Source organism: Hirundo rustica, chromosome 6 (genome assembly GCF_015227805.2).
Source record: "Hirundo rustica isolate bHirRus1 chromosome 6, bHirRus1.pri.v3, whole genome shotgun sequence".
Lineage (NCBI taxonomy): Eukaryota > Metazoa > Chordata > Aves > Passeriformes > Hirundinidae > Hirundo > Hirundo rustica.
In genome coordinates this window covers 12,234,651-12,260,305 of record NC_053455.1, presented here as the reverse complement: position 1 = coordinate 12,260,305, position 25,655 = coordinate 12,234,651, and the positions used below count along the sequence as shown (strand labels likewise).

The 25,655-nt window shown below is 42.8% G+C and overlaps 1 protein-coding gene across 17 annotated transcripts in view; it reads left to right on the top strand.

Moving 5' to 3' along the window:
• EML1 (EMAP like 1) overlaps positions 1-25,655 on the top strand; it is a 122,640-nt gene that overhangs the window by 18,149 nt on the left and 78,836 nt on the right. For 11 of the 17 annotated variants that reach the window (XM_040068715.1, XM_040068706.1, XM_040068705.1 and 8 more), the window contains exon 1: positions 24,472-24,603. The exons of 5 other annotated variants lie outside the window; for them this stretch is intronic. In XM_040068715.1, the coding sequence (XP_039924649.1) occupies positions 24,537-24,603 (67 nt within the window). In that variant the 5' untranslated portion in view covers positions 24,472-24,536. Of the gene's footprint in view, positions 1-24,470; positions 24,604-25,655 lie in introns of those variants that run through there. One more of the 17 variants, XM_040068708.2, reaches the window with a different exon arrangement.

Here is a 25,655-nt window from a genome sequence, read left to right as displayed (position 1 = left end):
GCTCCCAGGGAAATAGACAGTGAGTTATTTATTAAATTCCTACTGCAGGAAGAAGCCATGCTTGGGTCTTACTGCCATGGAGGGAGATAAACAAACTAACATATTTAGCTATAGAATATATAACCCATAGGAAAACAGCCTGAACAAGACTGGAGAGACATACAAACTGGCACAGGAGATACTGAGACAGGGAACAGAATGTTTAGATAGAGGCACTTATGGGTATTCCCCACCAAGAAATGAATCATCCAGGGCATAAGTGGCTATTTTTAGCAGCAGTGTCTATGTTACTTTTGCCTTTTACATTGAGGAAACTGTGAAGCACTAGATAGGAGATGCTAAAAATCCCTACAGAGCAACACTGGACTTCCTTGCACAGATGTGTAGGACTCAGAGTGCCTTTGGCCTGGCTGTGCAGTAGACCTACAGAGATGACAGATAGATAGATGATAGATAGATAGATAGATAGATAGATAGATAGATAGATAAATAGATAGATATGAGGGGAGGTGTCTCCATGGAGTAGCAGTACACTCTCCCAACATACATCATCACCAGTAGATGGGTAGAATGGGAGTCCTCAGGCACCCTTTGTGCTGACAGCCTCCACTTCCACACTTCCCCTGGCTCCTCTGTGGGGATCAGGGAGATTGCGTCTTCTGATATCCTAATCATTGCTCTGGGCAAAATCCTTTCACTTCAGCTGTAAGGATCATGGCTTAATCCAACAATTTAGCCCAGTAATGGAAACCAGCTGGTAACACAATATTTGGTTTTGTCATTATGTTCACGACTTGGAAGTGATGGGCTACAAAGCCCTTTTGATTTGTGGCAGGGCATTCCATTAACACATCTATAAAAGCAGCCAAGATGTTTCCACTGACGGCACTTAACAATTTTCTCTATTACTTTGATGACTATTCACTTTGAATGGAAAGTGCTTTTCCGCACCGTTGAAGCACAGCTAGTACATAACCTTGGAGCACTCTGAAGTGCTGAGGTGCTACAAGAAGTAACGCTCAGGAGAGCACATCCCCTCCTTGGCACGCACTGCCCGGCGCCAGGCCCCGTGCATCTCCCTGCGCGCGGCACGGCTGTGGCACCACAAACCGGGACGGACTGCGCCCTGTGACATCGAGGGGGAAACGGAGACATTTCGTCTGCCCTCCCCTTCTACCAAGTCGATTTTGCATTCGATTCCTTGTGTGCAATTGGTGGTAAAATCTATGCGGGTTTAGCCTTGCCTCCTAAGCTTTTATTGGATAGCAAAAACTGTGTGTACTTGTCTGGCGGCGGGGGACGTAGAGGCTGTACGTTGAGAGGCTGATGTTCAAATCCAGCAGATCAGCATAAAGCCCTCAGGATATTATTCTTGCTGCAATTACAAGTAACAGCTAAAGAAAGGGTAGGAGACTCTCATGGTGTGAATAGAAATGTTTCTCTTCATCTGCCTGTATGAACACTGCAGACAAGGACAAATAGATGTATCTGTAAAGCTCTCAGTGAAAAATTGATCCCCATTTGTGGCTCTAGCTGCCTCCAGCTTTTCCTTATGGCAGGCAGTGGTGGGTCATCAGTGTGGTCATTTTAAGCTTGCTACAAGATAAATCCTGATTTGAGAGTCTCCTTGAGTGACCTTTGCTTATATGCACGAGTTTCTCACGCAAAGATCCCCAGCGATGTTGATGCTAATAGGTAGATAGATGGTAGAGACAATTTCACTGTGACTGCTAGAGACTGGAGATGAGGAACAAAAGCTCCTTTCTGAGAGCTGCTCATCCATCTCGAATGCTCTGACTCACTTCACCTCGTGTGGGACTGACTGCTTAGAAAAACCATCACTGCCATCTTTTACCACGTGAACAGGATCACAGCCTTAGCATACACAAAGCATTACTCATTGCAGCTGATCCCATTAACACTGAAGACACAGGCTTGCACTTCCTCTGGACGAGCTGTAGAAAAGGCTTCTGCAGGAGAGGATTATGGCTACTGTTCAGATGCTCAACTTTTCCTCATCAAAATAGCTCACATGAAGCAATAACACCATTAAGTTTGCAATGTATCAGCATCTGTTTTATTTCTTCTCTTGAAGTCTTCCTAAAGTTTTTGGGGTTTTGTAAAGCTTTCATCTTTTGTAAAGATGAAATAAAAATGAACTGTTTTTCTTGATTTTCACAAAACTGCTTACTTAAGAAATAGACAAAAAAAAATCTTAGGCCCGGTTGTACAGTATAATCAGACTAGCAGCACAAAATGGCAATGCAAAGCCACGTCAATGGAAGCAGCAAGACGGGCAGATTTCTGGCTGCCCAGCAAGCACCTCTCTGAGCGTGCTCGTATGCAGACACAAAGTCAGTCTGACATAAATTAGATGAACTCCGTTATTGTGCATCAAAATATTTTCCCAGTTCCGTGTGTTTCCAAATATAACTAATTCATGCATTTCAGAGTGTGTAGTGCGTATTGCTCAGAGTTGGAGCAGATGTAGCAGCTCTTCCCGTATTTAAATCAGAGATGCTGTTGCATATTCCAATGGACAGAAAAAGTGTTTCTCCAGGTGATGCCAGGTTTGAGAAAAAAATTGACAAATTCAGAGAAGGCATCCAACACAAGCCCTCCGAACTACAGTCTTTTACTGCAGGACATGTACTCTCCCTTTCCAGTGACCTTGCTTTCCTAAGCATGTTCTTATGACATCACCTTAATGCTGTGGCTTAAAAACAGCTTAATTAATTTAGTGTCTGTGCATTGCTGTCTGCTGCCATTGTAACATCCACATAAATAAAAAGAAGACAAGGTGCTCAGCTGCCTCATGCAGAGCCCTTTGAGTCCCGGACCTAACCCGCCAGGGGCTCCAGCGGCATCGCTGAGGAACATGAAGTCCATCCCCGAGGAACCAGCCCAGGCAGATCACAGTGGAGCACCAGAGTTCTGTGCAGGTCGTTTGTTTCTTCCATTACTTAATCCTGTATTGCTGTTGAAATGATGATTGCCTTATATTTCATAGCAGCTGGGATTTTAACTTGATTTACAAAGTAATTAATTTTCTTTGATTGTGATGGGGGCTTGCTGTTAAGTAGTAAGTAGACAGGGATAGTACAATGATGATTGCTGGGGTCTGGATGCACTGCTCTAAGACAGTTATAATTTCTGTACTACAGCACGAATAAATGTTCTTTATGAGTATTAAATGCTCATGGTGGCTAGTTTAGTCTGAGTGTAGAATAGAAAATTTCTTTCCTTTTTCTCCAGTACAGGCTGGAAAGTAGACAGGTGGCAGTAAAAAAAAAAAAAAAAAAAAAGGACTACAAATCTAAAGCAAGCTATAATGCCATTAATGGTTTAAGTTACTTTAATAAGAAAGGATTTGTTGCTTACTAGCTTGACATTATATATAACTACTTTCAGTCAGTAATGAAAAAAATAACAAGACAAGCTATCAGTATAATAAATTTTTTAATATATTTTATTTTCCTAAGTAGTAGACTTATAGATTTTTTTTTGTTTTACCCGTTAACAAAAGTAATCCACATCTGAGATCTAGTCAAGAAAATCCAAGACCGGAGTCTATGCAGAGACTAATCCATGTGGATTACATTGGGCAGCACACCCCCAGACCACATTTGAAACAGGAGGATGTGTTGCATTTCTACCCCACACTAGAAATACCAGCTCTCCTGTGCCAGGGTACAGCCACCTGTCAGGAAATGGCGGTGGCTTGGTGAGCGGCACCTGTGATCCTGGGAGGTGCTGTCAGTGTCTGCTGGCTGCTGCTGGGGCCCCCAGCAGTCCTTCCCCTCACAGCCCTGGACCCCACAAAGCCGCCCGAGCCTGGCAAGGGGCATCCTGGCAGCAGGGGGATTTATCTGTGGTACAGAGCGAACCTGGGCCCTGCACAGCGAGAACGGGTCCAAACCCGTCCTTCTGACAGCCCCACTGCTGCATTTCATAGCATGTGACTCATTGACTGTGAGAAGCCGAGACAGCCCCGGTAGAAAGATGCTTTTGGAGCTGGCTGCCTTGCTCAGAAGAGAGCTTCACAAAAAGGTTATGCTTGATCACGTGGAATAGGCACACTGAAGATTGAGGAGATCCGCTGAAGAGCCCTGACGTTTTATCCTGGCACACGCCAAGCGCAGCGCTCTGTCAGACATCCAGGAGCTATTGAAAGACAGAAGTACACTGAGATCTCTACAGCTATCTGAAGCTATCCAGCTGGGAGGTTGAATGCCAGGGTTTGTAGAAGATAGATATTTTCCCTTTTTAACAAAAGTGGTTTGTAATGGATGGTGTGATGAATCCATCCTCATGGGTTCTTCTGTGCTCAGAATAAAGAGCTAAGATAGCTAGATGTGGATAAATAAAGCTAGTCTTATCGTACTGCTGGAGTTCACATTGCCCAGCATGTGGGATGGGAATCCCCAGCATGCAGGGGACCCGTGGGAGGTGGGGACAGTGGCTTTTGGAGGCACCTCAAACCTGTGCAGGGAATGGTCATGCTCCTGCACATCTTCTGGTGTCAACAATGAGCCATGCTTGCACCCAGGTATTTATCTGGCTTTTATTGCTCCCTGATGTTCACCTCCTGGCCATGTCATCCTCAAGATGTTTTTCCATCTCCTCTAATCAGATTAACCAGCTGCTCATGCTCTAAGGACACTAACTCTGTGGGATGTATTTCAGACAGACAACTCCGTGGTCTGTCTCATCTTCCTATTTGTTCCCCTGACAGCTGTGTGCCTGAAGCAAGGGGATTGTGTCTGTCTTCAATTGCTGGGGCACCAAAATTCCATGTTCTGTTTTCTGAGCCCTGTGTTCTCTCCAAAACAGGGCTCAAGGTGGTACCTCCCCTAGGGATCTGGCAGGGACAGACCTGTGCTGTCTGCTTTAGACTGGTACAATCTTCCAAGCTATTTTAAGGGATGATGTTTTTACATGCCTCAGGGTGACACTGGGCACTGTGGGATGGTAGCAAGTGATTGAGATGGTACCTCAGAAGGGAACAAGCTGCCTCCTCAGCTGAAGCTCCTCACTTCTTTGCAAGGATGCGGTGAGGAGCTGCTTTGTTGTTAATTTGCTGTAAATAGGAAGTAAAATGGGTATGTGAAAATGACATGTCTCTGGTGATGTAAGCCAGATTTTTCATTTGGGTCTCCACAATCCATATGCACAGCAGTAAATATCTGTGCAAGCCAAGGAATACATGTTTCCATTGTTGTGCTTACAATCTGAAACAAAGACCCCAGTAATCCTCTGAATAGTATCAAATGTATTCAAACTCCAACATAAAAGACTTTTCTGTAAATATGTTAATTTCAAGGCGCTTGTAACTCTGCTCCTAAAACACACCCAGAGTTAATTTGCCAGTGAAATCAGCAGTGGCCATGCCAATCAGATGATCAGCAAAGAGCTAGCATTGTTTACAGGACAAAGTCTGGGCTCCAGTCAGCCTCACAGTGCTTAGAAGCAGTTGCCATCACTACTTTTTTTCTTGTATTTCCCAAGATCTCGAAGATTTATAACTGGACTTGTGAAGCAGTAGTTACTAAGACTATGCATATATCTTCCCTCATAAATTATTTCTGGAACACAAGTTTTAGGTAAGGCAATGAAGATATACGAACTAGATGAGCTGTAATTGTTTATGTGCAGCTATTTTTTATGAAACAACTTGGGTTTGAATCACAGGTATTTTTACTCTGGTGCTCATTACACCATTAACGTATTGATTTTGTTCCCCCGATCAATAAATAAGCTTTTTAATATAAACCTAAATAAACAGGGGCTTTACATTTGCATAAAGCCAATATCTGTGATGCTGTGTTTGTGGCTATATTGTTTCTACAACAAACATTAGCTGCAGAAGATGAGATAAGGTACCTGTACCCAGTTCCTACCTTGGCCATACCAGTGCTGAGAGCATGACCAGGTTTACATCTACTGCACTTTTTTGCACTGCTTCTGCACAGTTTTACATTTACTGTCTGGCTTTACATGGTCTTGTGCTTATAGCACTGCAGGTATATTTGTGCTGTAGGTAAATTTGCACTTTAGAAAGCTTGGATAAATGGTGATGTGATCATTACCCACTTGCCCTAATCACAAATGACAAAGCTGGCCTAAAACAAAAGGAAAATTAGCATTAAGCTAGGTAATCTACCAAAATACAACTGTCTTCATGCACAATTTTCTTTCTGCCTAGGAATTAAAATGTTAAATATAATGGGAGCTTATGAAAAGAATATTTTTATAATTTCTTTGTTTAATAATCACTGAAACCACTGAAACAGAAATATTTTCATTTTATAGTCTAAAAAGTCTTCTAGAAACATAGGCTTGTGTTGAAGCATTTCTCAGAATAGTTCTTTAGATTCATCTGTCAAAGGAAGATATTAAAACAGGCATTCTTTATCTATTTTTATATTATGAGCCTAAGTTGACAGCTTTTCCTGATGCACATTTCCTGTTGCTTTCATTACCCTTCTGAAACATAGATGATGCCATGTAGGAACATTCCCTGGTACATTTATTTGCTCTTTTTGGCTGATTAAATTCTCCACATCACACTGTCTAGGCGTGCGTGCACCAGTACTTAGCAGCACTAACTCCTAAGTGTAGTCACATCACCGACACTGACTCAGAAACATTCTCAAACATTATCATCCCCTCTCCATCTCCCATACTCATGTCTCCCTGCCAAAATTCAGGTTCCTTTTATATTCTCATTAGATGTCTCTTTTCAGCGTTCTTTTTTCATACACAAATGCTGCAGTGTGTCATTACATTCCTGAAAAGTGCTTGGGGTGAGCAGGGTGGGGAGGAAGCTGGAAATCCCTGTCCCTCCAAGCCCTGCTGCTGTTCCAGGGTGCAAGGGGAAGCTGGAAATCCCTGTCCCTCCAAGCCCTGCTGCTGTTCCAGGGTGCAAGGGGAAGCTGGAAATCCCTGTCCCTCCAAGCCCTGCTGCTGTTCCAGGGTGCAAGGGGAAGCTGGAAATCCCTGTCCCTCCAAGCCCTGCTGCTGTTCCAGGGTACAAGGGGAAGCTGGAAATCCCTGCCCCTCCAAGCCCTGCTGCTGTTCCAGGGTGCAAGGGGAAGCTGGAAATCCCTGCCCCTCCAAGCCCTGCTGCTGTTCCAGGGTGCAAGGGGAAGCTGGAAATCCCTGCCCCTCCAAGCCCTGCTGCTGTTCCAAGGTACAAGGGGAAGCTGGAAATCTCTGCCCCTCCAAGCCCTGCTGCTGTTCCAGGGTGCAAGGAGAAGCTGGAAATCCCTGCCCCTCCAAGCCCTGCTGCTGTTCCAGGGTGCAAGGGGACACCAGGACATCATCCCTCTGGAGTGGAGCTGCACTATCAGCCCCAGCACATCACCTCATTTGAACTCCTACAGTATATAAAATGAGGAAAGATGTTATGTTTTATCCAAGAGCAGCCCCATGAAAGGAGTTTTAAGCCATTTCAGTGATTATGAAATCTCTGCCATTAAACACTTGCTCAGGCAGAACTACTGATGGGAAGATCCCTATTACAGCTTGAATATTCTTTCTTATAATAATAGTGAAAAACCTGATACATATTGAATGTAAGGCTTCTGTGCAGTAGGGTTTTAATGAGCTCACTGTTGCCAAGTTTTGCTTTCAACATCCCAGTGGAACAATTTTACCAGTGTAGGTAATGCACACGACTTTCAGGCACAAATTCACTATCTCCTGTTCCACATCCTCATGCTAGACCTTGCCAATGTCACAGATGTTCCTTTTCCGTAAATTCCATCAACCATGGTCTGGAAGCTGTGGGTTTTGTTCTTCTGGTCATTGCTGCCTTGTGTGCATTTTTTATAGCTGGTCATTACCCTTTACCAAAAACATTCCTGTTTCTATTCTTTTTAAAATCAAATTTCTGAGGTAAATTGTAGAACGATCCTATTCTGCCAGTGGGCCACTTTTAACCCTTTGTAAGCATCAGAAACATCTTCAGAATATAAGATCAGAAAAAGTGCATTGCCACAACCAGTGAATGAGAAGTTTTTTTTCCCCAAAATCTCAGAACAAATCAGTTATACATATTTTGGATTGATTTCTTCTTACTGGCTTCTTTCTAATGGGATCGTTCACATTTTGTCAAAAAAAAAAAAAAAAAAAAAAAAAAAAAAAAAAAAAAAAAAAAAAAGTGGAAGCTTTAAAATTTATGAATCTTTCAAGTGCTCCTTTCCATAAGACATTAAGAACTTGGTATTTTCCAAAGATTTGGGGCTCCCAGGGCCATAATAAATATATTTCTGTGTGGAAGTTGTGCCTTAAGAAAAGACATGAACCTAATCAGTGACTGATGTCTGGGCTGACTCTCCAATCCTCAAATAAATGATTGCCCCAGAGCATCTCAGCTGGGATGGGAGCCTGAGGGCACGTCAAGGCTGCTGTCACTATTTAAGGCTCCTGCTGTGAATCCTCGGCCAAGGAAGGACCAATTCATCTGTCAGAGTGGATCCTTTGGTCATTCCTGTTTTATTGCCTTTCTTTCAGTATTGCTTAAGAAACAGTCCTTTACAAAACCAGAAGATTAATGACATCATCTAATTGGTTTTGCTATCCTTAGAGATGATGGGCCAAATTAATCCCTGTTAGAGCTCCATTAATCTTTATGGATTTACACCCAAGATTAATTCATCCCCACGATACTAATCGCTTGCTGTGTGGTCTGTGGAAAATCACTTAACTTTGCATGTTTGTTTTGCACCCCAGATGGAAAATAGGAGCAATAATTCTGACCTCAGCGAAGAGAAATGCTCTAAACACTCCTAAGATTAGTTAAAATGTAAGACAGTTTTTAATAAGATGCACATTTTATTTCTGAATGTTAATTTGCACTTGCATTCTCACTTTTTAGTGACCCTTGGATAGAAACATTTCCCTGTGGGGTTATGGATGTGCCTCGTATTTATACCAAGAAAAGTCTTGGTACTGTAGAGTTTGGTGAGAATTTATGTGCTGATTATCCCAGACCCAGGGTGTCACACTTCAGGTTTTACAGAAGTCACAGGCTCACACCCAGAGGCAGAATTTGGCCTTTCTCATTTCTGCTTCATTTAGGCCAATTTCTACAGCTGTTCCCCAGTGAGCATCTCACTGAAGATAGCAGGAATTTTGCTTAAGTGAGGATTACAGGATTAATCCCTCTATCTTCAGTCATGTTTATTTTGGCAGTCATTTAGCCTGGAGATCTCCAAAGCTCCCAGCTTAGGTTCTCTCCATTCTGCTCAGATATGCATCTAACTGCACCTCTCGTGGGTTAAGTAGCAATTGCATTTACCAGGAAGCTTCTATATTTGCAGAAAAATGTGCTGGCAATGCCACCAATTAGATAAAATTGGGACTTCTCATATATAATAGAAAAGAAACTGCTGATAAGGCTTGCAGCAATTTATTTTAGCTGGGACCCACGCTCGAGGTGAGTAACAAGCGATCCATCAGTCAGATGACAGAAAGTACACTTGAGTTTTACAACCCATTCTCTTTGAATAACCCCAGGCACTATTACTCAACCAGAAAATATCGGTGTTGAAATCTTTTCCTCTCTATTTATGCTTTTTTCATGTGTTCAATTGCCTGTATTAGCAAATATAGGCATATTATAGCAAATATAATAAAGTAGTTAAAAGGTTAGTTGATGCAGTCTTTTCTAGAGCTAAAGTATAAAGTAAGATTTAATAATCTTTACAAAAAGCAAGATGCAGTGTGTTCAGTAAAGAAATAATTACAGGGTTTGGACATTTATTTGATACCGGCTTTGAGCAATATACAAATTGCTTTGCAAGTGCAAGTATTTTTTCAGCCACGCATTTTATTTTACAGCCAGTGCTAGCAATTTCTTCTTAATTCTAGGTATATAAAATCGTTTTACCTCCATAGTGGAATTTGAATGGGCGTGCTAAATATGCAGTGAAATCATTGTCAATTACTTATTTGAGTAGGCGAGGAAAAATATTTTTAAAGTTTAATGAAGCCAGCAGTGATACGCAGGTTCATGTTGCTGAGCAACAACACTGGTGGCCAGGATTTTAAAGTAAGGGAATACAATATAATCATGTTTATGCCTCAGGACTCCATTGTACCTCCCCCAGTAAAACTCAGGGGAGCAGGATCAAAGGGTGCCCAGGACTGCATCAGCTCGCTGCATTTCTCATGAAGAAGCAGCAGCTTGCATGTCAGGAGGGGAAGCTTAGGGACAGTCCCAAAGTTCCACAGGTCCCAGAAGGAAAGAAGCTGTCACCTCCTTCAGGGCAGAAAGGATTGAAGGAGTTGAGTTAAATTGGAAGGGAAGCTTAAGAGGGATGTAGGAGAAAATTGAATGCTAGAGAGAGAGTAGTTAATCTGACACTTCTTGGAGTTCAAGGATAAAGAGTCATTAAACTAAGTAAAAGACAGAACATAAAGTTGATTAAAAGAAGGGCTTTTGCACAATGCATAACTGACCTGTGGGACTAACTATGTCAGAGTGCTACTGAGGCCAAAAGCATAAATGATTCAAAGAATGACTAGGGCTAACACAGGCCATGAAATCATCATCAGCTGCAAAAGGTAGAAGAGTTTTTTAAACAAGGGAAAAAAAGTATATTAATATACCTATTTGAGTTTGTCTTGTAAATATATTTATGTATTTATACTTTCTGGGACTAAATAACTAAAGAGGAAAACTGGGGAGGAAATTCTTCTGAGGACAAGCTATTTTATACATGCCTGTTGTGTAGCAAGCTGAAGCCCATCTGGTACTGTGCTAGTCAGAGCACAGGTCTGGGTTAGCCTGGGAATTCTTGCTCATGCAATGCCCTGTAGGGATGTCTCCCTGCAGGATGGCTCTTGCCTTGGGCTACTGCCTTTTTATTTGGGCCAAATCCCAGTTTGGTGGGACCCAGGTCAGTGAGACAGGGGACTTCACACAGGGGTTCCTACGGCCTCTGTGGTGTGACAAGTGGAAGGAGAAGCTTTTCCACTCGGAAAGCCATGGAAGTAGCACACTGACTTCACTGAGTCTGTCCAAACTTGTCCCTTGCTGATAAATGCACTTCCAGCCACATGGCAGCCCTGTGGAGAATGGTGCACAACTCAAAGGAGCAGAGCAGAGTGCTGCTGTTTCCTTCACCACCAGCTTCTGTTTCCCTCTGATAATAGAGGGGCTGAAAATATGCAGCACTACGGCTCCTTATTTATTAATTGCATTCTCCAGTAAAAACAGTGGTGCAAGGCAGCGGCAATTCTCTTTGATTTGTGTGTATTTTTGAAAAGTGTACTCTGTGCCTATTGGGAATTATATTTCTGAATGTTCCTTTTTCTGTACTCTCTGAGTCATATTCCCTTCATTCCTATACCTCACAATATTTTCCCATTGCCATAGAGACAGCCTGTGAGGAAAGCACAGCCGAGTAACCTCAGGTTTTTACTGAGCCCAAAGTGCCTGCCAGACTGGACCTCTGCTTGAATTTATCTTACATCAAGAAGCTGATATGAAATAAGTAGTGCTTTTTCTTTTTAAGAGCTTCATAGTTCCCTTTCAAAACAGAGGTGACATTGTCACCTGTCTGATCCAAAAATCCTCTGAATTCAAACTTTCTGAGCGGGTCTGAATCTGTAAGCAGCAGTGACTCCGCACCTGAATTCTCAGAGAGCAACTAAATTAATTGAATTGCAACAGTGAAGCATGTATTGCTCACATGCATTTGTGTGTGTCCTCCTCTCCCCTTCTGTTGAATTCCTTAATCTTAGAAAGAGTTTGGACCAAATCCGTGTTTCTGAACACCTCCCTCTGTTGGACACAGATCCAAATGCCACAGCTTTCTCAAATGTCACACTGTAATACCCAAGCAGAATCTGAGGTTTTTTAAGTGTGAAGATATAATTTTAAACGTTGTTGTTTAGGTTCAGAATGATATAAAAGATTAATATATTTTATTGTTTTAAATGTGTGTCTTAGATAATGTAAAAGCCAAATTTCTCTTGTAGAAACTACTGCTAGCACCATGAAGGGCAAGTACAGGAAATAGATACACTAGCCTTCAAGGTTAATGCTAATTTTCAGTCCCTGTTTAGGAGATTGTGCCACTAAGATATAAATCATATCAGATCATCCCTCTTTATAAGGGAAAGGGAGGACAGAATGCTTTTACGTGTAGGTGTGTGTGAATGCAGACAAAAGAGATGCATAAATGCCTTTCATTTCATACAAGGGAATAATACAACAAACACATCCAACATTCAATTCTGTCCCTAGCAGTACTTTGTGATATGAAGACATATACAGGCTGAACTCACTTTAAAGTATTTTCAGATGTGCTGATTACAGATGCTCAGGAGCATCAAATGCCATGACAGCTCTTCTTTCCATAGATGTTGGTGTTTGCCTGCTAAACAGCAAATAGTGGCTTTTAACTGAAAACAAATCCTTCAGTCAGTGTGAATTGCCTTTCCACTTCATCAGCATGAAAGGAGTGGATCCAAAAAAGGGAACAGAGTAGAAAAATGAAATCCCAGGCATTCCATGTACTATTTGGGAAGGAGATAGTGAAGACACCTCAGTCCTAATGCCTGCTCAGGCTTTTGGCATGTCACTGCTGCAGCTGTGAGAGTGATTTTTTGGCCAAGTTTTGACTCTGCTTTGTACCCACACAAGAATGAAAGAGGCATGAGCTCATTTTGTAACAACCACTAGTGGAGACTGTGATTGCTTCGTGTTGACCTGACCTGACACACACCAGTGGCTGAGAGAAGAAAGGCTGATTCTCCATCACTGGCCTCCAGAACAGTAGCACTGTGCATGAGTACTCAGTAAAGTGACTTGGTTTTTGGTATATCAACTTTATTTTCTGGTCTGATGTTAACTAGACTGTTTTCTTCACCACCTGCTTTTAGAGGTGGTAGGAATATATTACCAATGACTTAAATGGCGAAAATTTTATCTCCTCAGAACACACAAAACCCAATGGAACAATATTGTAATTTATTCTCCAGCTTCATAGCAACTGAGATTTTTTTTTTTTTTTTTTAAGTAAATTGGTGTTATTTGAGGTTCACCAGTCAATTACTTATGAACCTCATACGAAAACAACAGCAAAGTGCCCATGGAAATGGGCCTGGAGCTACTTTTCCCCAGAAAGCTTAATGGCTAGGCAATAACTCTTCAGAAACCTTGGCTGTAGAAGACCTTGAGAGTTCATCTTGACAATCTGACCCAAAGCAGGACCAGCTATATCACATCAAACATGTGACATACAGATCCCTAAAATGATGTCATGGGAGCTCTTGCTTTCCTAGGCAATTTACCCCAGTGTTTTATTGCTCTTACAATAGGAAAAGTTTTTTATTCTAATGTCTAACCTGAATGAGAATCTTGGTTGATGCAATTTAAACTTAATGTTCCAGCTGAGGCACTATCAATGCTGAATAGGGGGCTGGATTTCTTCATACATTTTCAGGATTATTTATCCATTGCATTTTACTGCTTGCCTTTTCCACTCTGCATAATACAGCTCCATGTTTGTTTTGTGGTCTACCCTCAGTCAAGCTATTTCCTGACCAGTTATTACCCACCTTCCTGCAAATAATTCCTGTCTAGATGTAGCCCCTTGTACTTGTCCTCAGTACACTTTATCTTGCTTTTAAAGACAGTTCCTTCAAGCTGACAAGATTTTTGAAAAATAATTATCTGCTTATTGTCTAGTATACTTGCAGAGCTCCCAAGCTGCGACCAGCACATTTACTGAGTATTTTTTCTGCTTCCTCTTTCAGTCACTAATGAAAATGTGGATTGTAGTGGGACTAAGGTGGCAAATGTGCAGAATCATATTTCATACCTACTTCCATTTTGTGCCACTGTTTAGGTATGGTTACCTCAACAGTCTTGCACCTGTTTGAACAGGTGTACCGGGGTCAGCAAGGTTACCTTTCCTTGTTTACTTCTAAGAGTGTCATGAGCATACAGGAAGCCTTATGGAAGCTGAGTTACATGACACCAACTCCCTTCCCCTGTCCAAAGGGCATGGGAAGAACTAAACTGGTTTGACAGACCTTGTTCTTACGATGGAAACTGAATGCTACCCTCTTCCCTTTCATTACATAGGCACTCATGAAATGTATGTCTAAAAAATCCTAAACTTTGGAGCAGAAATTTAATTTAATCAACTGATCAATAATCTACTAGTCTTTTTTTCCCAGTTTAAAATACAGGTCCCATGCTTTCCTACTTCAGATTCTCTGACACATTAAACATCCAGTCACTCAAAGACTCTCAGTCTGCCCTTTAAGCATCATAGGATGAAGTTAATGCATCTAGCTAATTTAAAATAAAACATTGATTGTGATGCAGCTAAGAGATGGATCAAACTGCAGAGCTAATTGCTCTTAGTAACAGCCACCTATTTGCTGGATTAATTTTCAGCTGGAGAAGTTCCCCATCCAGATCTGTGCATGCCCTTACAAATCACTGAGGGATGAAGGAAAGCAGTGAGGAGGTGGGCATGGAGTGAAGCAAGGAAGGTATAACTACGTTTTTCATCAGTAGCAGTCTTAATTGCTTTAATGAAGACAGATACAAAAAAGTCATCAATCGCTTGTACATTCCTCACATCATCTGTCATTAGGTGCCTTGCACAACTGAGTACTGAACCCGCACTCTGCTGGCCCTCTTCCTATGCATTTGTAGCACGACACCTTGTAACCTCACTGTCCCTGCTTAGATCTTATTTTGTGGGTTTTTCTTTCTGATTTTACATGAACATACTTCTGCCATTCGCCTCTACTTATCCTGAACAGTTCAATCCCTTTCCGTACGCTTTCCCCTGGTCAGGTCAGAAAGAGGCTTGTGATGAAGCCAGGAACTTTATTGCTACATTTCCTCTCCTTCCTCTACACTGGCTGAACTTGAGTTTCTGAGTTCCAAGGGAAAACATGCAGAGATGGAAAAAACCTGGGTTTCAGACTTCATGTGCCATATTTCCTAATTTCACATGGAAGGAAACGGCGAATGAATGACAGAGCAAACACTCTTCATCAGACAAATGAAAAACATTAAAAATGCTAAATCATATCAAGACTCTCCCTGAATTGTACTGCTTGAATATGAAGTAACTCCAAGCAGAATGTTGCCCATGGGGGATGTGAGCAAGAGAGAAAATGACATTTTTTTCTCCAGCCCTTCAGCAGTTCTGATCTGCTCATCAGAGCTGAATGTAAACAGATATTTTGCTCTGCTTCTGGCCTCTAATTGCATCATTTTCCACAAGTTCACATCTACAACAGCTGAAAATCATGTGTTACATGTATTCTTTCCAGCACAAAGTGTTATTTACTCCTTACTCTTGGATGGTCATAAAATGGCATTCAGTGTCATTTGTGAGGTTGGAAAAATGTCCTTTACCGCAGTCTTATGTGGGTTTTCTTTAAAACATCTTACTTATCTGAAATGAATGTCATCAACTTCTTTGAAATGTCTTTATTTTCTTAATTGGTCATAAAACAATAAATTGCATCAATATTGCAAAACTCTTTCCCCCGCTGAAATGACTGCTGAATAAAAAAGATCTGCTGATGTCTTGAAATAAAAGAGGTTATGAAAGAATGAGAAGACATTATGGATGTTTAAATCTGACAAATCTGGATCCAGAGCTTTGGCTTTGCCAAAAGACTGTTTAGTTGAATGGAGTCTCTGATGAGCACTAGGCAGCTAGGTTATTTATAATTATTTCTATGTATAGTGCCACAAAGCTATATAAAACTTTTTCTAATAAATCAAAAGGAATGAAACCAAGAATTCAGTTGAAGCTGACAGTGCTCTGTGAGGTTACACATGAAGAGTTGGCCCTTGACCTATTCTACCCATCCCTTAGTTTAGGGAAACTCATTCACCTTAATATGGGAATCTTTGTCTGAAGGGATGGTTTGGGCAGAAGATGCAAAATTCTTCAGTGCAAGATTTCTCAGACATCTGTAAAATACATCACAAGCTGGTTATGGTCAAAACATTCATTTAACAGCTACTGATATGAAAAAAAAAAAAAAAAAAGAGCTGTTTAAGAGGAAGAATGCAAAGGAAAAGGTGGCAGACCCCTGGTAACAGGGCCACAAGGTGATGTTTAGAGCAAGATCTTAGCTTGGACTGCATGGTGGTCACAGAGTGTCCCTTAGCAACTCCCAGCCCTTCATCAGCCAGTGCACACTGCAGGGGGTTTATGTTCCTAATTCTCTTGTGCATGGCTGCATCTGCTTGTATAATTTATGACACACAATACGTATTTTTCTTTTGAGATTTGCTCTGTCATTTATTCTAGCATGTATTCTGTCAGAAAGTGGTGGGACAATGAGAGGTTATCTGGCATAAAAAAAAAAAAAAAAAAAAAAAAAAAGTTGAAAAGAACTTGTCTTCTTGCCCTTTTTTCTTGAATTATGACTGCTAATGACAAAATCCTTTTAGTTTTTCTTCTTTCAGTTATCTGTAGCCCTGGTTTTCTCTTGCTTCTTTGAAAGCTTGAGAGAGGAAGGTGGCTAAATACTTAAGAATTAAAGGGCTGCATCAGGAAACGTTTTTAAAATTAGGTAACTTGGTATCTGAGACAAATGTACGATTGTTCTTCATGCTTGGGTGGCTGGCAGCCAGGCAGCAGCGCCTCGGCTGTTTCTCAGGCTTTATTCAGACACTGGCATTATTGCCCCTATTACTTTTTCCTCCATCCAGGACTCTCTTGAATGTCACCACCAAAGAGAAGAATGCCACGCATGGCTTACCCTGAGGAGGATTAGTAATCCTACACCTTGCACTGGCTGGCAGAGGTGTTTTAAGAACAACCAGAATTCTTTCCCCAAAGCCAAATATTTTATTACTGTATGGACCTGATCCTGCTACGTAAACCCTAATGCCTATTCATGTTTCTGGGCAATTCAGTGATGGCTTCTTTGGTTCAACCGCTTCCTTTCTTTCATTTTATTTCTTACATTTTATATGTTCAAAGGAGTTCAAAATTGAATTTTATCTAAATTTCTGGATGCACTTGCTATGAACCTGCAGAAAGAAATTACTTTGAAAAAACACATTTAACACAGAATTGCTTTGATCACATTGTGGGCCTTGGAAGATTGCACAGACCAGAACAAAAAAATAGTTTCTTCCAAGGCAAATTCTGTTCCAAAGTAAATAAAAAAGTTTAATTCAGAATTATAGTTACCCACAAAAATAAAAGCTACAGCCCATGCTGGAAATCAGTGTAAAGTAATCTTGAAAAGTGTAAGAAAGGATTATTTCCTACTGCTTCCTTGTCCAGCCAGCCAAGCTTAGATTAGCTGATGATTTAACTCTTTCCTTCCATCCTCAGTTTGTGTCTTGGGATCTTGAACTGGGAAAGCAGAAATAAGCTGAGGCAGCAAAAGCAGTGGAGGGATGAAGGTCTCACTGTAGGCGGTCTTGGGCTCTACAAGATATCAAAAGAATCTGCAAGTGTAGTGGATTGAAATTCCTGCCTAGCCCTTGTAGGTCACACTGCAATCCACTCTCCTGTTCCACCCACTCAAGGAAAGCTCATGGAAATTCAAAGAGTTTGAGCCAGTGGAGCTGGTATGATCTCCTGCAAAAATAACCCACACCATACAAATGAAACACCATCTTCTCTCTGCTGCTACCTCTTTTGGCATAAGTAATGTTGTATTTGGTGAAGGATAGAGGGGGATGGAGAAACAAAACTTGAAGTTAACTTAGTTGAAGTGGTAAATGGATGACAGGAGTTAAAATTCCAGGTAAACTCTCTGTAGCTATTTCCTATGACTTGTTTAATAGCACTAATTACTTTTTCCAATAAATCACTCACTAAAAGCAAGCATAACATATGAAATCACTAGAAGAAACAGAATATTTTTTTCAGCTATCTCTCTGAAGATATTCACCATCATTCATTTTCCATATCTGGGCAAATTTCCAGTCACATAACTGCAAATGTAGAAAGTGCCACAAATTAGATTGTCTAGCTGCTTCTAACATTAATATATTGAGCCGACGTGGTGCTTTGTCTTACCCATACATTTTTATGTGTGCTTTGTAAACTATGTGGCTGACTGTAAATTCTTCTGTTATGCATCAGTTCCCATGAGATGCCCTTGATTGTGCTGGATCCCAAAAACAGTGAAACAGTGAAACACGGGAAGGTGGGAAGTTTGGAATATCAGTTCTGTAAAGCACAAGTTTAAACCATCATCCTACTGACCAGGGAATATAGAATAGAGTGCTGAGATCCTTCCCTCTCATCATAGACACTGTGGGTACCTGTTTGCAGAAGAGAGAGAGACTTCTTTCTGGCAGTGTAGCTGATGTATCCTTTGGACAAACATCCTGGTTTGTATTTCTGGGTTTTACATGTTTGTGTGAATTGCTACAGTCCAGTTGAAATACTCCTTCTAAAAAGTGAACAGAATGGGTGCTGTAGAACCTCTTTGTTAAAAAAAATGGCAAATTTTGTGTACACCTTAAATTATCACCTTGCTATGCTGTTATTTAAATATCATTTTAAAGAAATATGTCTATATTATAGCTTACTCTAGTCTCATTCTTCTCTAACATAATTCAGAAGGAATAGATTTATGTAGCTGTGGCTTTGTCTAACACAGACATTAAATTTTAACAAAATATTATTTAAATATATGCATAAAATAGATCTCTCAGATATATATTGTCACAGTAACATCTTTATAATCATAACATAGAAATTAAAAATACTGATCTCAGCCAGGGCAGAAGGGTGTCGGTGTGCTGCAAGCCACACAAAAGCATCACTTCTTCACACTTGCTGAAAGCATTTCCCAATACTTACATTCTGGGGGCTCCCTGACCTTCCAGTGGCTGCAGGAAAGATCCTTCTGCTGGGAGGGAGTTCCCCCTGGAGAGTGTCACAGACCTGTAGGGATGATCCTCCTGTGCCCTGAATGGTGAGCTAGTGAACCTGTGCCAAAGCTATTGTACCTGAAACAAGAGGTGCCCCTCTCACAGGAGGTAGGATTTGTGCCCCTGGATACATAGATCTCAAAGAGCTCTGCTAGCAGAAACTTTCAGCCCCTATTGAAGCCACCAAAAATAGGGTTGCATAACTGAGTTATAAATGAAAACTTCTAAGGAGTAATTTTGAAGAGTGGATGGATCATTTTGTTATGATGCCATCCTTCACTGCGCCTCTTCACATCAATCCTGCAGAGTATTAATATCTCAGAAATGCTGTTCCCATCTGCAGATTGCAATGGCATATGGGACAGGAGTTGCATTCCTGTGTATCTGTAGTACATTTTGCTTCTCATCAGTTTCAAATCACAGTGTTACAGCTGTGGATGTAGTAAGTCTGCACTTGGCCATTGCATACATTGATGTGCTTTGAACCCAGCGTGCTAGGGGGTCTTGTAATAATAAGGGTATTTCTACTGCAGGCACTGTGCCTGAAAGCATTTCATAACAAACCATACAAGTAGTATCTTCAGTATTTACAGGCAGGGTATTCTCAGTAGACTCATATTGCAGTTGGTGCAATAACTGGTAGTTATTCTGGTTTGATTCTGTCACAGATTTCCCAGCATGACTTTGGCTGTGTCATGTTTTTCTTCCCATTTTCCAAATAAGCAAATAAAGCCAACCTTTATTTCAAAAAGGTGATGCAAGTCTGAAAGCATCAGTGTTTGCTGAGCAGCCTTCCATCTTTGAGTAGGAAAAATCATAGATGTGGAAAGCATTATTCTTTTCATCTTCAAAGTCTTCTCTTTGTATTTACAAATTAGCCAATCTGCAAAGCAGTATTTTTTTTTTCCCTGGGCAGTATGATTAAGATTATTCTTATTAATTATAGGGACACTTCTATAATTCCAATATATGTAGTTCAAAACAGCATGATATATACAGATATATTGTGATGTATTTTCATTTGGATTGTTAAACCTGCATAGCTTTGATGGTTTCATCCCACATTTGCTATACTGTATTTTTAATGCGCTCAGACTGTGCTGGTATAATGGTGATCCTCCTCTTATACCCCATCTTTCCCACATACATGAAGTCTGCTTTGTAGTGACATTCATGAAGCTCCCTGCTGTGGCTGAAACACTGGAGTCCTGCTATTTAGAATGAATGATTATTCCAGTGGTTGAAGTGTTCTCACAAAGGAGACTGGGCAGCAAGACACTTCTTCCTTTCCTACTACACTAGGAGAGAAAATCCTTATTTGAGCCTGTGATGGGATCCTGACAGCCAAGACCTGGAGACAGTCTTAGCAGTGAGAAAAAGCCACTTCTGAAGAATGACGACAATATACTCATTGCATGAAATTCTCTTTAAAAACCCAAACATTCCTGCTGCTTTCTGAATAGAAAGGGAAAATAAACAAACATTAAAAAAAATCAGTATAAATCAGGATTTCCTCAGATTTCAGGAAGCTAAATCCAAAACTTAACCCCAAAGTCTCTCTCTGCTAAGTGCTGATCTCATTCTGCTAGTGCCTAAAGCAGGCATTGGCTCTTCCTTCCCCAGGGCTCCTGCTCTGTGCAGCTTGCTGCTGCTGCTGCTGCTGCTGGGTGTTGTGCTGCTCAGCCCTGGCCCCCAGCTTCTGTCAAAGCTGTGTCCTCCAATGCTGAGGCAGGGCACTGTGCCTGTGCTATGATGCCAGCTTTCAGATCATCTGACTCTCAGTGCTGCAGATGAACAGCTGGAAAAGGTGCCCATTTCTTCTGTTTTGGATGAGATGATTCAGGGAGAAGGCACACACGTGGTACCTTGTGTTTTGGATTGCAGTCTGGGCCCAGGCACCAAGTGTTGCAGTGCTTGAGCTTTTCAATGGATGAAACTTCTGACTCACAGAGGAAAAGCAAAACTTGAACAAGCACACAATTTAAAAGCTTCAAGGCTCAAGCAGAGACTAACTGCTGCATTAAATAGGATTGTGAATGGTGAAATGGACTCTTACATATTAAATGGAAACACAGTGTGCTACAGAAATGAGCTCAGCTCCCTTTGATCATGCTGCAGTAAACGTGACCTATCAAATGATTGCTAAAGAGCTTGAGGGGATCTTCAAAAGTTAGTCATGGTAAAATAGATGCTATAATTATATCCACTGATAAATTTTAGCAAGACCAGCACATTTGCTGATGGTGCTGGATGCTTTGCCTGATGAAGATTTCTCTAGCTACAATGTGAGCTCGGTGCGTGCAGCAGCCGCCCAAGCTCCCCTGATCTGCTAGCAGACAGGCTTTGCACTGACCTGAAAGAAGAGCCCTGCAGCCTTCACCTCCTGCAAACTCTGCACAGAAGGGCTCACTGCAGCTGATGCCATCAGCAGCTCTGCACAGCGGGTTTTGCCACTGACAGCCAAATCCCAGCGTCCTTCCCTAGCAAGTGCCATCACCACTCCCTGCACACGAGCCCGCTGGAAGCACTGGCATTCAGCACAGACCCAGGGGGCAGCTACGGAGGGCAGGCTGTCCAAGCTACCACCACATGGTGAAAGCAGCCTGATCCTGTTTTCAGGAAGGGATAAAGGGAACATCAACATTTTCAGGATTTGGACTTAGATGATTCTAGTGAAACCCTCCCAACTCAGAATATTCTGTGATTCGGTGATATTTGACTACAGCCTGTTAACGGGGAGTGAAAGCAAATTTTCTTTGTCCTAGCAAGGGATGTCCTAGCTAATGACCATTAGCTAATAGTCATTCTCATTATGCTACTCAACACAAACAAAAGATAAATCATTAGGTATAAAATACAGCTTTCAAAAATGTAACATCATACGGTTTCTGACTGCCAGCAGTCAGTGTGCACAAGTGTACAGTGACAAATCCTTTCCAGATATACCAGCTCCTCTGTACTGCTCAGGATGCCACACTCCCACCTTTAGGATTTCACACTTACCAAAGAACTGGCTTTGAAATGTACAAATGATCAAGGCTACAGTACACTGAAAAATGGACAACTAAAAGTTTTTTTGTTGTTTCACCATACCACAAGATTTCCCAGAGACACGTTAGTACATCTTGCTTATCCATTGTCCCATTGTTCCCACAGCCAGACAGAATTTCTTTTTCATTTCGTGCCTTGTGGTGCAGTTTAGTATAATGAGATTGTAATAGGTCTCAAAATCATTAAATTATGAAAGTGTTTTCCTTTTCTAGCCCTTGCTCTTAGAGTATAATGGCATCATAACAGCATCTGGAGACTGGAGCTGAGACCATTTTCTGTCACATCGCTGAGCTGATTTGCAGCGCACTGAGCTGAAAGGATTCACAGACACCTTCACCATTAATTTCAGTGGGAAATCCATTGTCAGGTTTTACATGTTTTATCTCTCTTTAAGAGTGGATTTAATTTGAGTTTCTAAGTGACTTTTAATTTCTACTCTGAAATGGAGCTGCATTGCCTCTTTCTGGCCTTTCTCCTACTTTGGCAAATCTCATAGAAGTTACTGAGCATTTACTTCTCTTATCTTTGCAGCAATCTCACTGACAACACAGTTTTTACTACAAACATAATACTTTTAGATAGCATAGGTTTCATATTTTTATTTTCCAAAACTTACACATCAGAAGGAGGTAGAGGTTAAAGTAACATTGACATCTTATGGTGAGCGTGCCTCTTTTCTCAAGATGGTGGAAAACAAGCATATTAAAACCCTTCTCATCGTCAAAAATAATAACCAAATGATGGCAATAATGTTTTAAAATTAAGGAAATTAATACTCAAAAATTTTACTCAAAATTAGCCTCATTTTTCTATTGTTGCAACTCATCTGCCAAAAATCCCATATATATATCTTTCTGCATGTGTACAATGTTTTAGAATAATATAGCGTCTTTGAAATGTTTGATGGCTTATGAAAGAACAGGTCATGAGAAAACCTAAGGGCTCTGTGTTAAAGGGGAGACAGAATCATGACTCATTCAAAAGACTAAGAAACCCTATATAGTTTTGTATTTTTGAAGTAATTTTCTATTATTTTTTGATCTCTGGTTTTGGTTTTTTTAAAATACATCATTAAACTACCACAATTTTCTGTTACTTATAGCCCACAGCTATAAAATGCAGGTTTTTTTTGTCTGATACAAGTTAAGCACATCAGGCTGGGTAAGTGCTTGTGCTGGAGATGACTTCAACTCTACCAGTATTGGCACCGGCAATTCAGGAGGGAGCACTTTTCACTCCTCTTTAACATGGAACTGATATCTCCATCTAATTTTATAGCATATTTTCGTGTTAGCACTGCCATGGTTTAGTGGTTGGTGAAAAGAGTCACATATACCAAACCCACACCTGTAAATGGATCCACATGACGGAACTGCCCTGCAAAAAGCTCCTGGAAGGACTGGGGTCTGAAGACATGATGTTTTAAGTGCTTCAGCGTTTGTCAGGATGAAAGGTGCTATAGATACACAATGAACTATTTCCCTTGTGTCCCTTGAGGAGCTTGAACTAAAAATGTCTTTCAGTCACTGGACACCAACATCCCTTCGCACAGAAATTGAAGCCCAAAATGTATGAAATAATTTTACAATATTACTAGCCACCAGTTTGGGACCACTACCTTCATCTCACCATGAATGGACATTATGAACACACCTAGATAAAAACATATTAAACAGTTAAAGCTCTTTTAGTACCCTGTATTGAAAAGTGTATCACTCTTCAAACTGCACAGTTTAAACTGTATAAAACAGCATAAGGAATTACAGTGTGTAATTGCAGTGTGGCTTTGTAAAAGAGAGTCAATAACAATATTATTGTGACAGCTCCATCCTTGTAGCCAGGAGAATCGCCACTGAAATCAGCGGAGAGCATAAGGTGCAATTACAGGCAGGCTGTTGCTTCAGTGAAAGAAACGAGAGGAGCCTCGGACAAGGCAGCCGAGCGCTGAGGCGGCAGGGAGGGATGCTGAGGGGCTCCCCGGCCTCACAGCCGCCGCCGCAAAACCTCTGCTCCGCACGCGGGGACCCTAACTGTGTCCACGGTCGTACTCGGGGTTAACCCCGGGGTCACGGGCGGGCACCTCCCGCCGCAGGGCCGGGCGGTGTCCCCGCCGCCCCTCGGCCCGATCGGGACACCGGGTGCCGCCGGGCCCCGCGGCGGCAGAGCCCCGGGCGCGGCAGGGGGACCCCGCGGCTCGTCCTTCTCTCAGCCGCGGCCCGGAGCCGGCGGGGCCGCCGAGGAGAGACGGCCGCGGCGGCCGAAGGACGCGGCTCCTCGCTCTCCCCGCTCTCCCCGCCGCCCCGGGTTCCCCCCGCCTCCCGGGCCGCGCCGTGCCGGCGGCCGCCCCGCCCCGGCCCGCCCCGGCCCGCCCCGCGGGTCTCCCCCCGCGCCTCGGCGGCGGAGCGGAGCGGAGCGGCCGCCGCCCCAGCCGCGGCGGAGTGAATGGGTTGCCATGGCAACTGAGTGAGGCAGGCAGCGAGGCCGCCGCGGCCCCAGCCGCCTCCGCTCCGCAGCGTGTGGGCGAGCAGGCAGCGGGCGGCCGCCGGGACAGCCGAGGGGACGCCGGGAGCGCAGCGGCAGGATGGAGGACGGCTTCTCCAGCTACAGCAGCCTCTACGACACCTCCTCGCTGCTCCAGTTCTGCAACGGTAAGGGCGGGGGCCACCCCCGGCCAGCGGCGGGGTCCCGGCGCTCCGGCGCTCCGGCGGGGCGGAGGCGGAGGCCGGCGCGGGGAAGGCAGCGCCGGGAACGGGCCTGGTCCAGGCTGCCGGCGGCGTCTCCGCCGCCCAGGGCCGCCCGGCTCCGCGGCGCAACTCGGGGAGAGGAGGAGGAGGAGAAGGAGAAGGAGGAAACTTCACCCCCTTCAGCCTCCTCGTTACGCGGCGGGAAACCTGCCAGACCTCGGGGAGCCTCTGCGAGCAACTTCTGCGCCTCCTTCATGGGAATATGCAGAGATACGTGTGCATATGTGGATGGTGTGGATGTCCGTGTGCATCTTTCCCAAAGGCAGATCTGGTAGCTCAAGCGATCACCCACCGCTGAGTGTCTCCGTTGCGCGTATGCCAGCATACACACATATATACATACATACATTAAAAAATATATAGATATGTATAAGACATGTGTTTATATACATGTGCAGGGCCGAGCTGCCCGTGACCCCGGGGGCGCCGTGGCACGCTGGGGCAGGTGTCCTTCAGCCCCCTGCCCGCCCCCGCTCCCAGAGCCCACCCGGCGCCTCTCTGCTCCAGCCAAGGGCGGTGCTGAGGTGCCAGATGCCTGTGTGGAGTTACGGGAGTTGGCCTGTAGTTACTGATTTTTCTTTCTGCTGTTTTTTAATGTAAGGTTTATTGGGGTGATGGCGTCACCTGGGTGGCAGCATGACAGGGAAGCTGCCAGGATGCAGTGACGGGTCGTAAAAAAGGAAGGAGATGAGGAACTGCAAGTATCCTCGCAGGCGGTATTGGAGACTGGCCTGCATAGTACTTGGGATTATTCAAGTAGCTGATATTTCCCTTGGGGGAAATAAACCAGCTATTCTAAATATTACAGAGAGTTCTTCATGGTGAGCTATAATCTCAAAATACCTTACTTTGACACGAGTTATTGTTTTCTAGCAGCAAAATTGTGAGCAGTCATAATCTCATTTTTCGTATTTGTGGATTTCTTATTCCTCTACATTTTAGTAACAGTCTCTGCC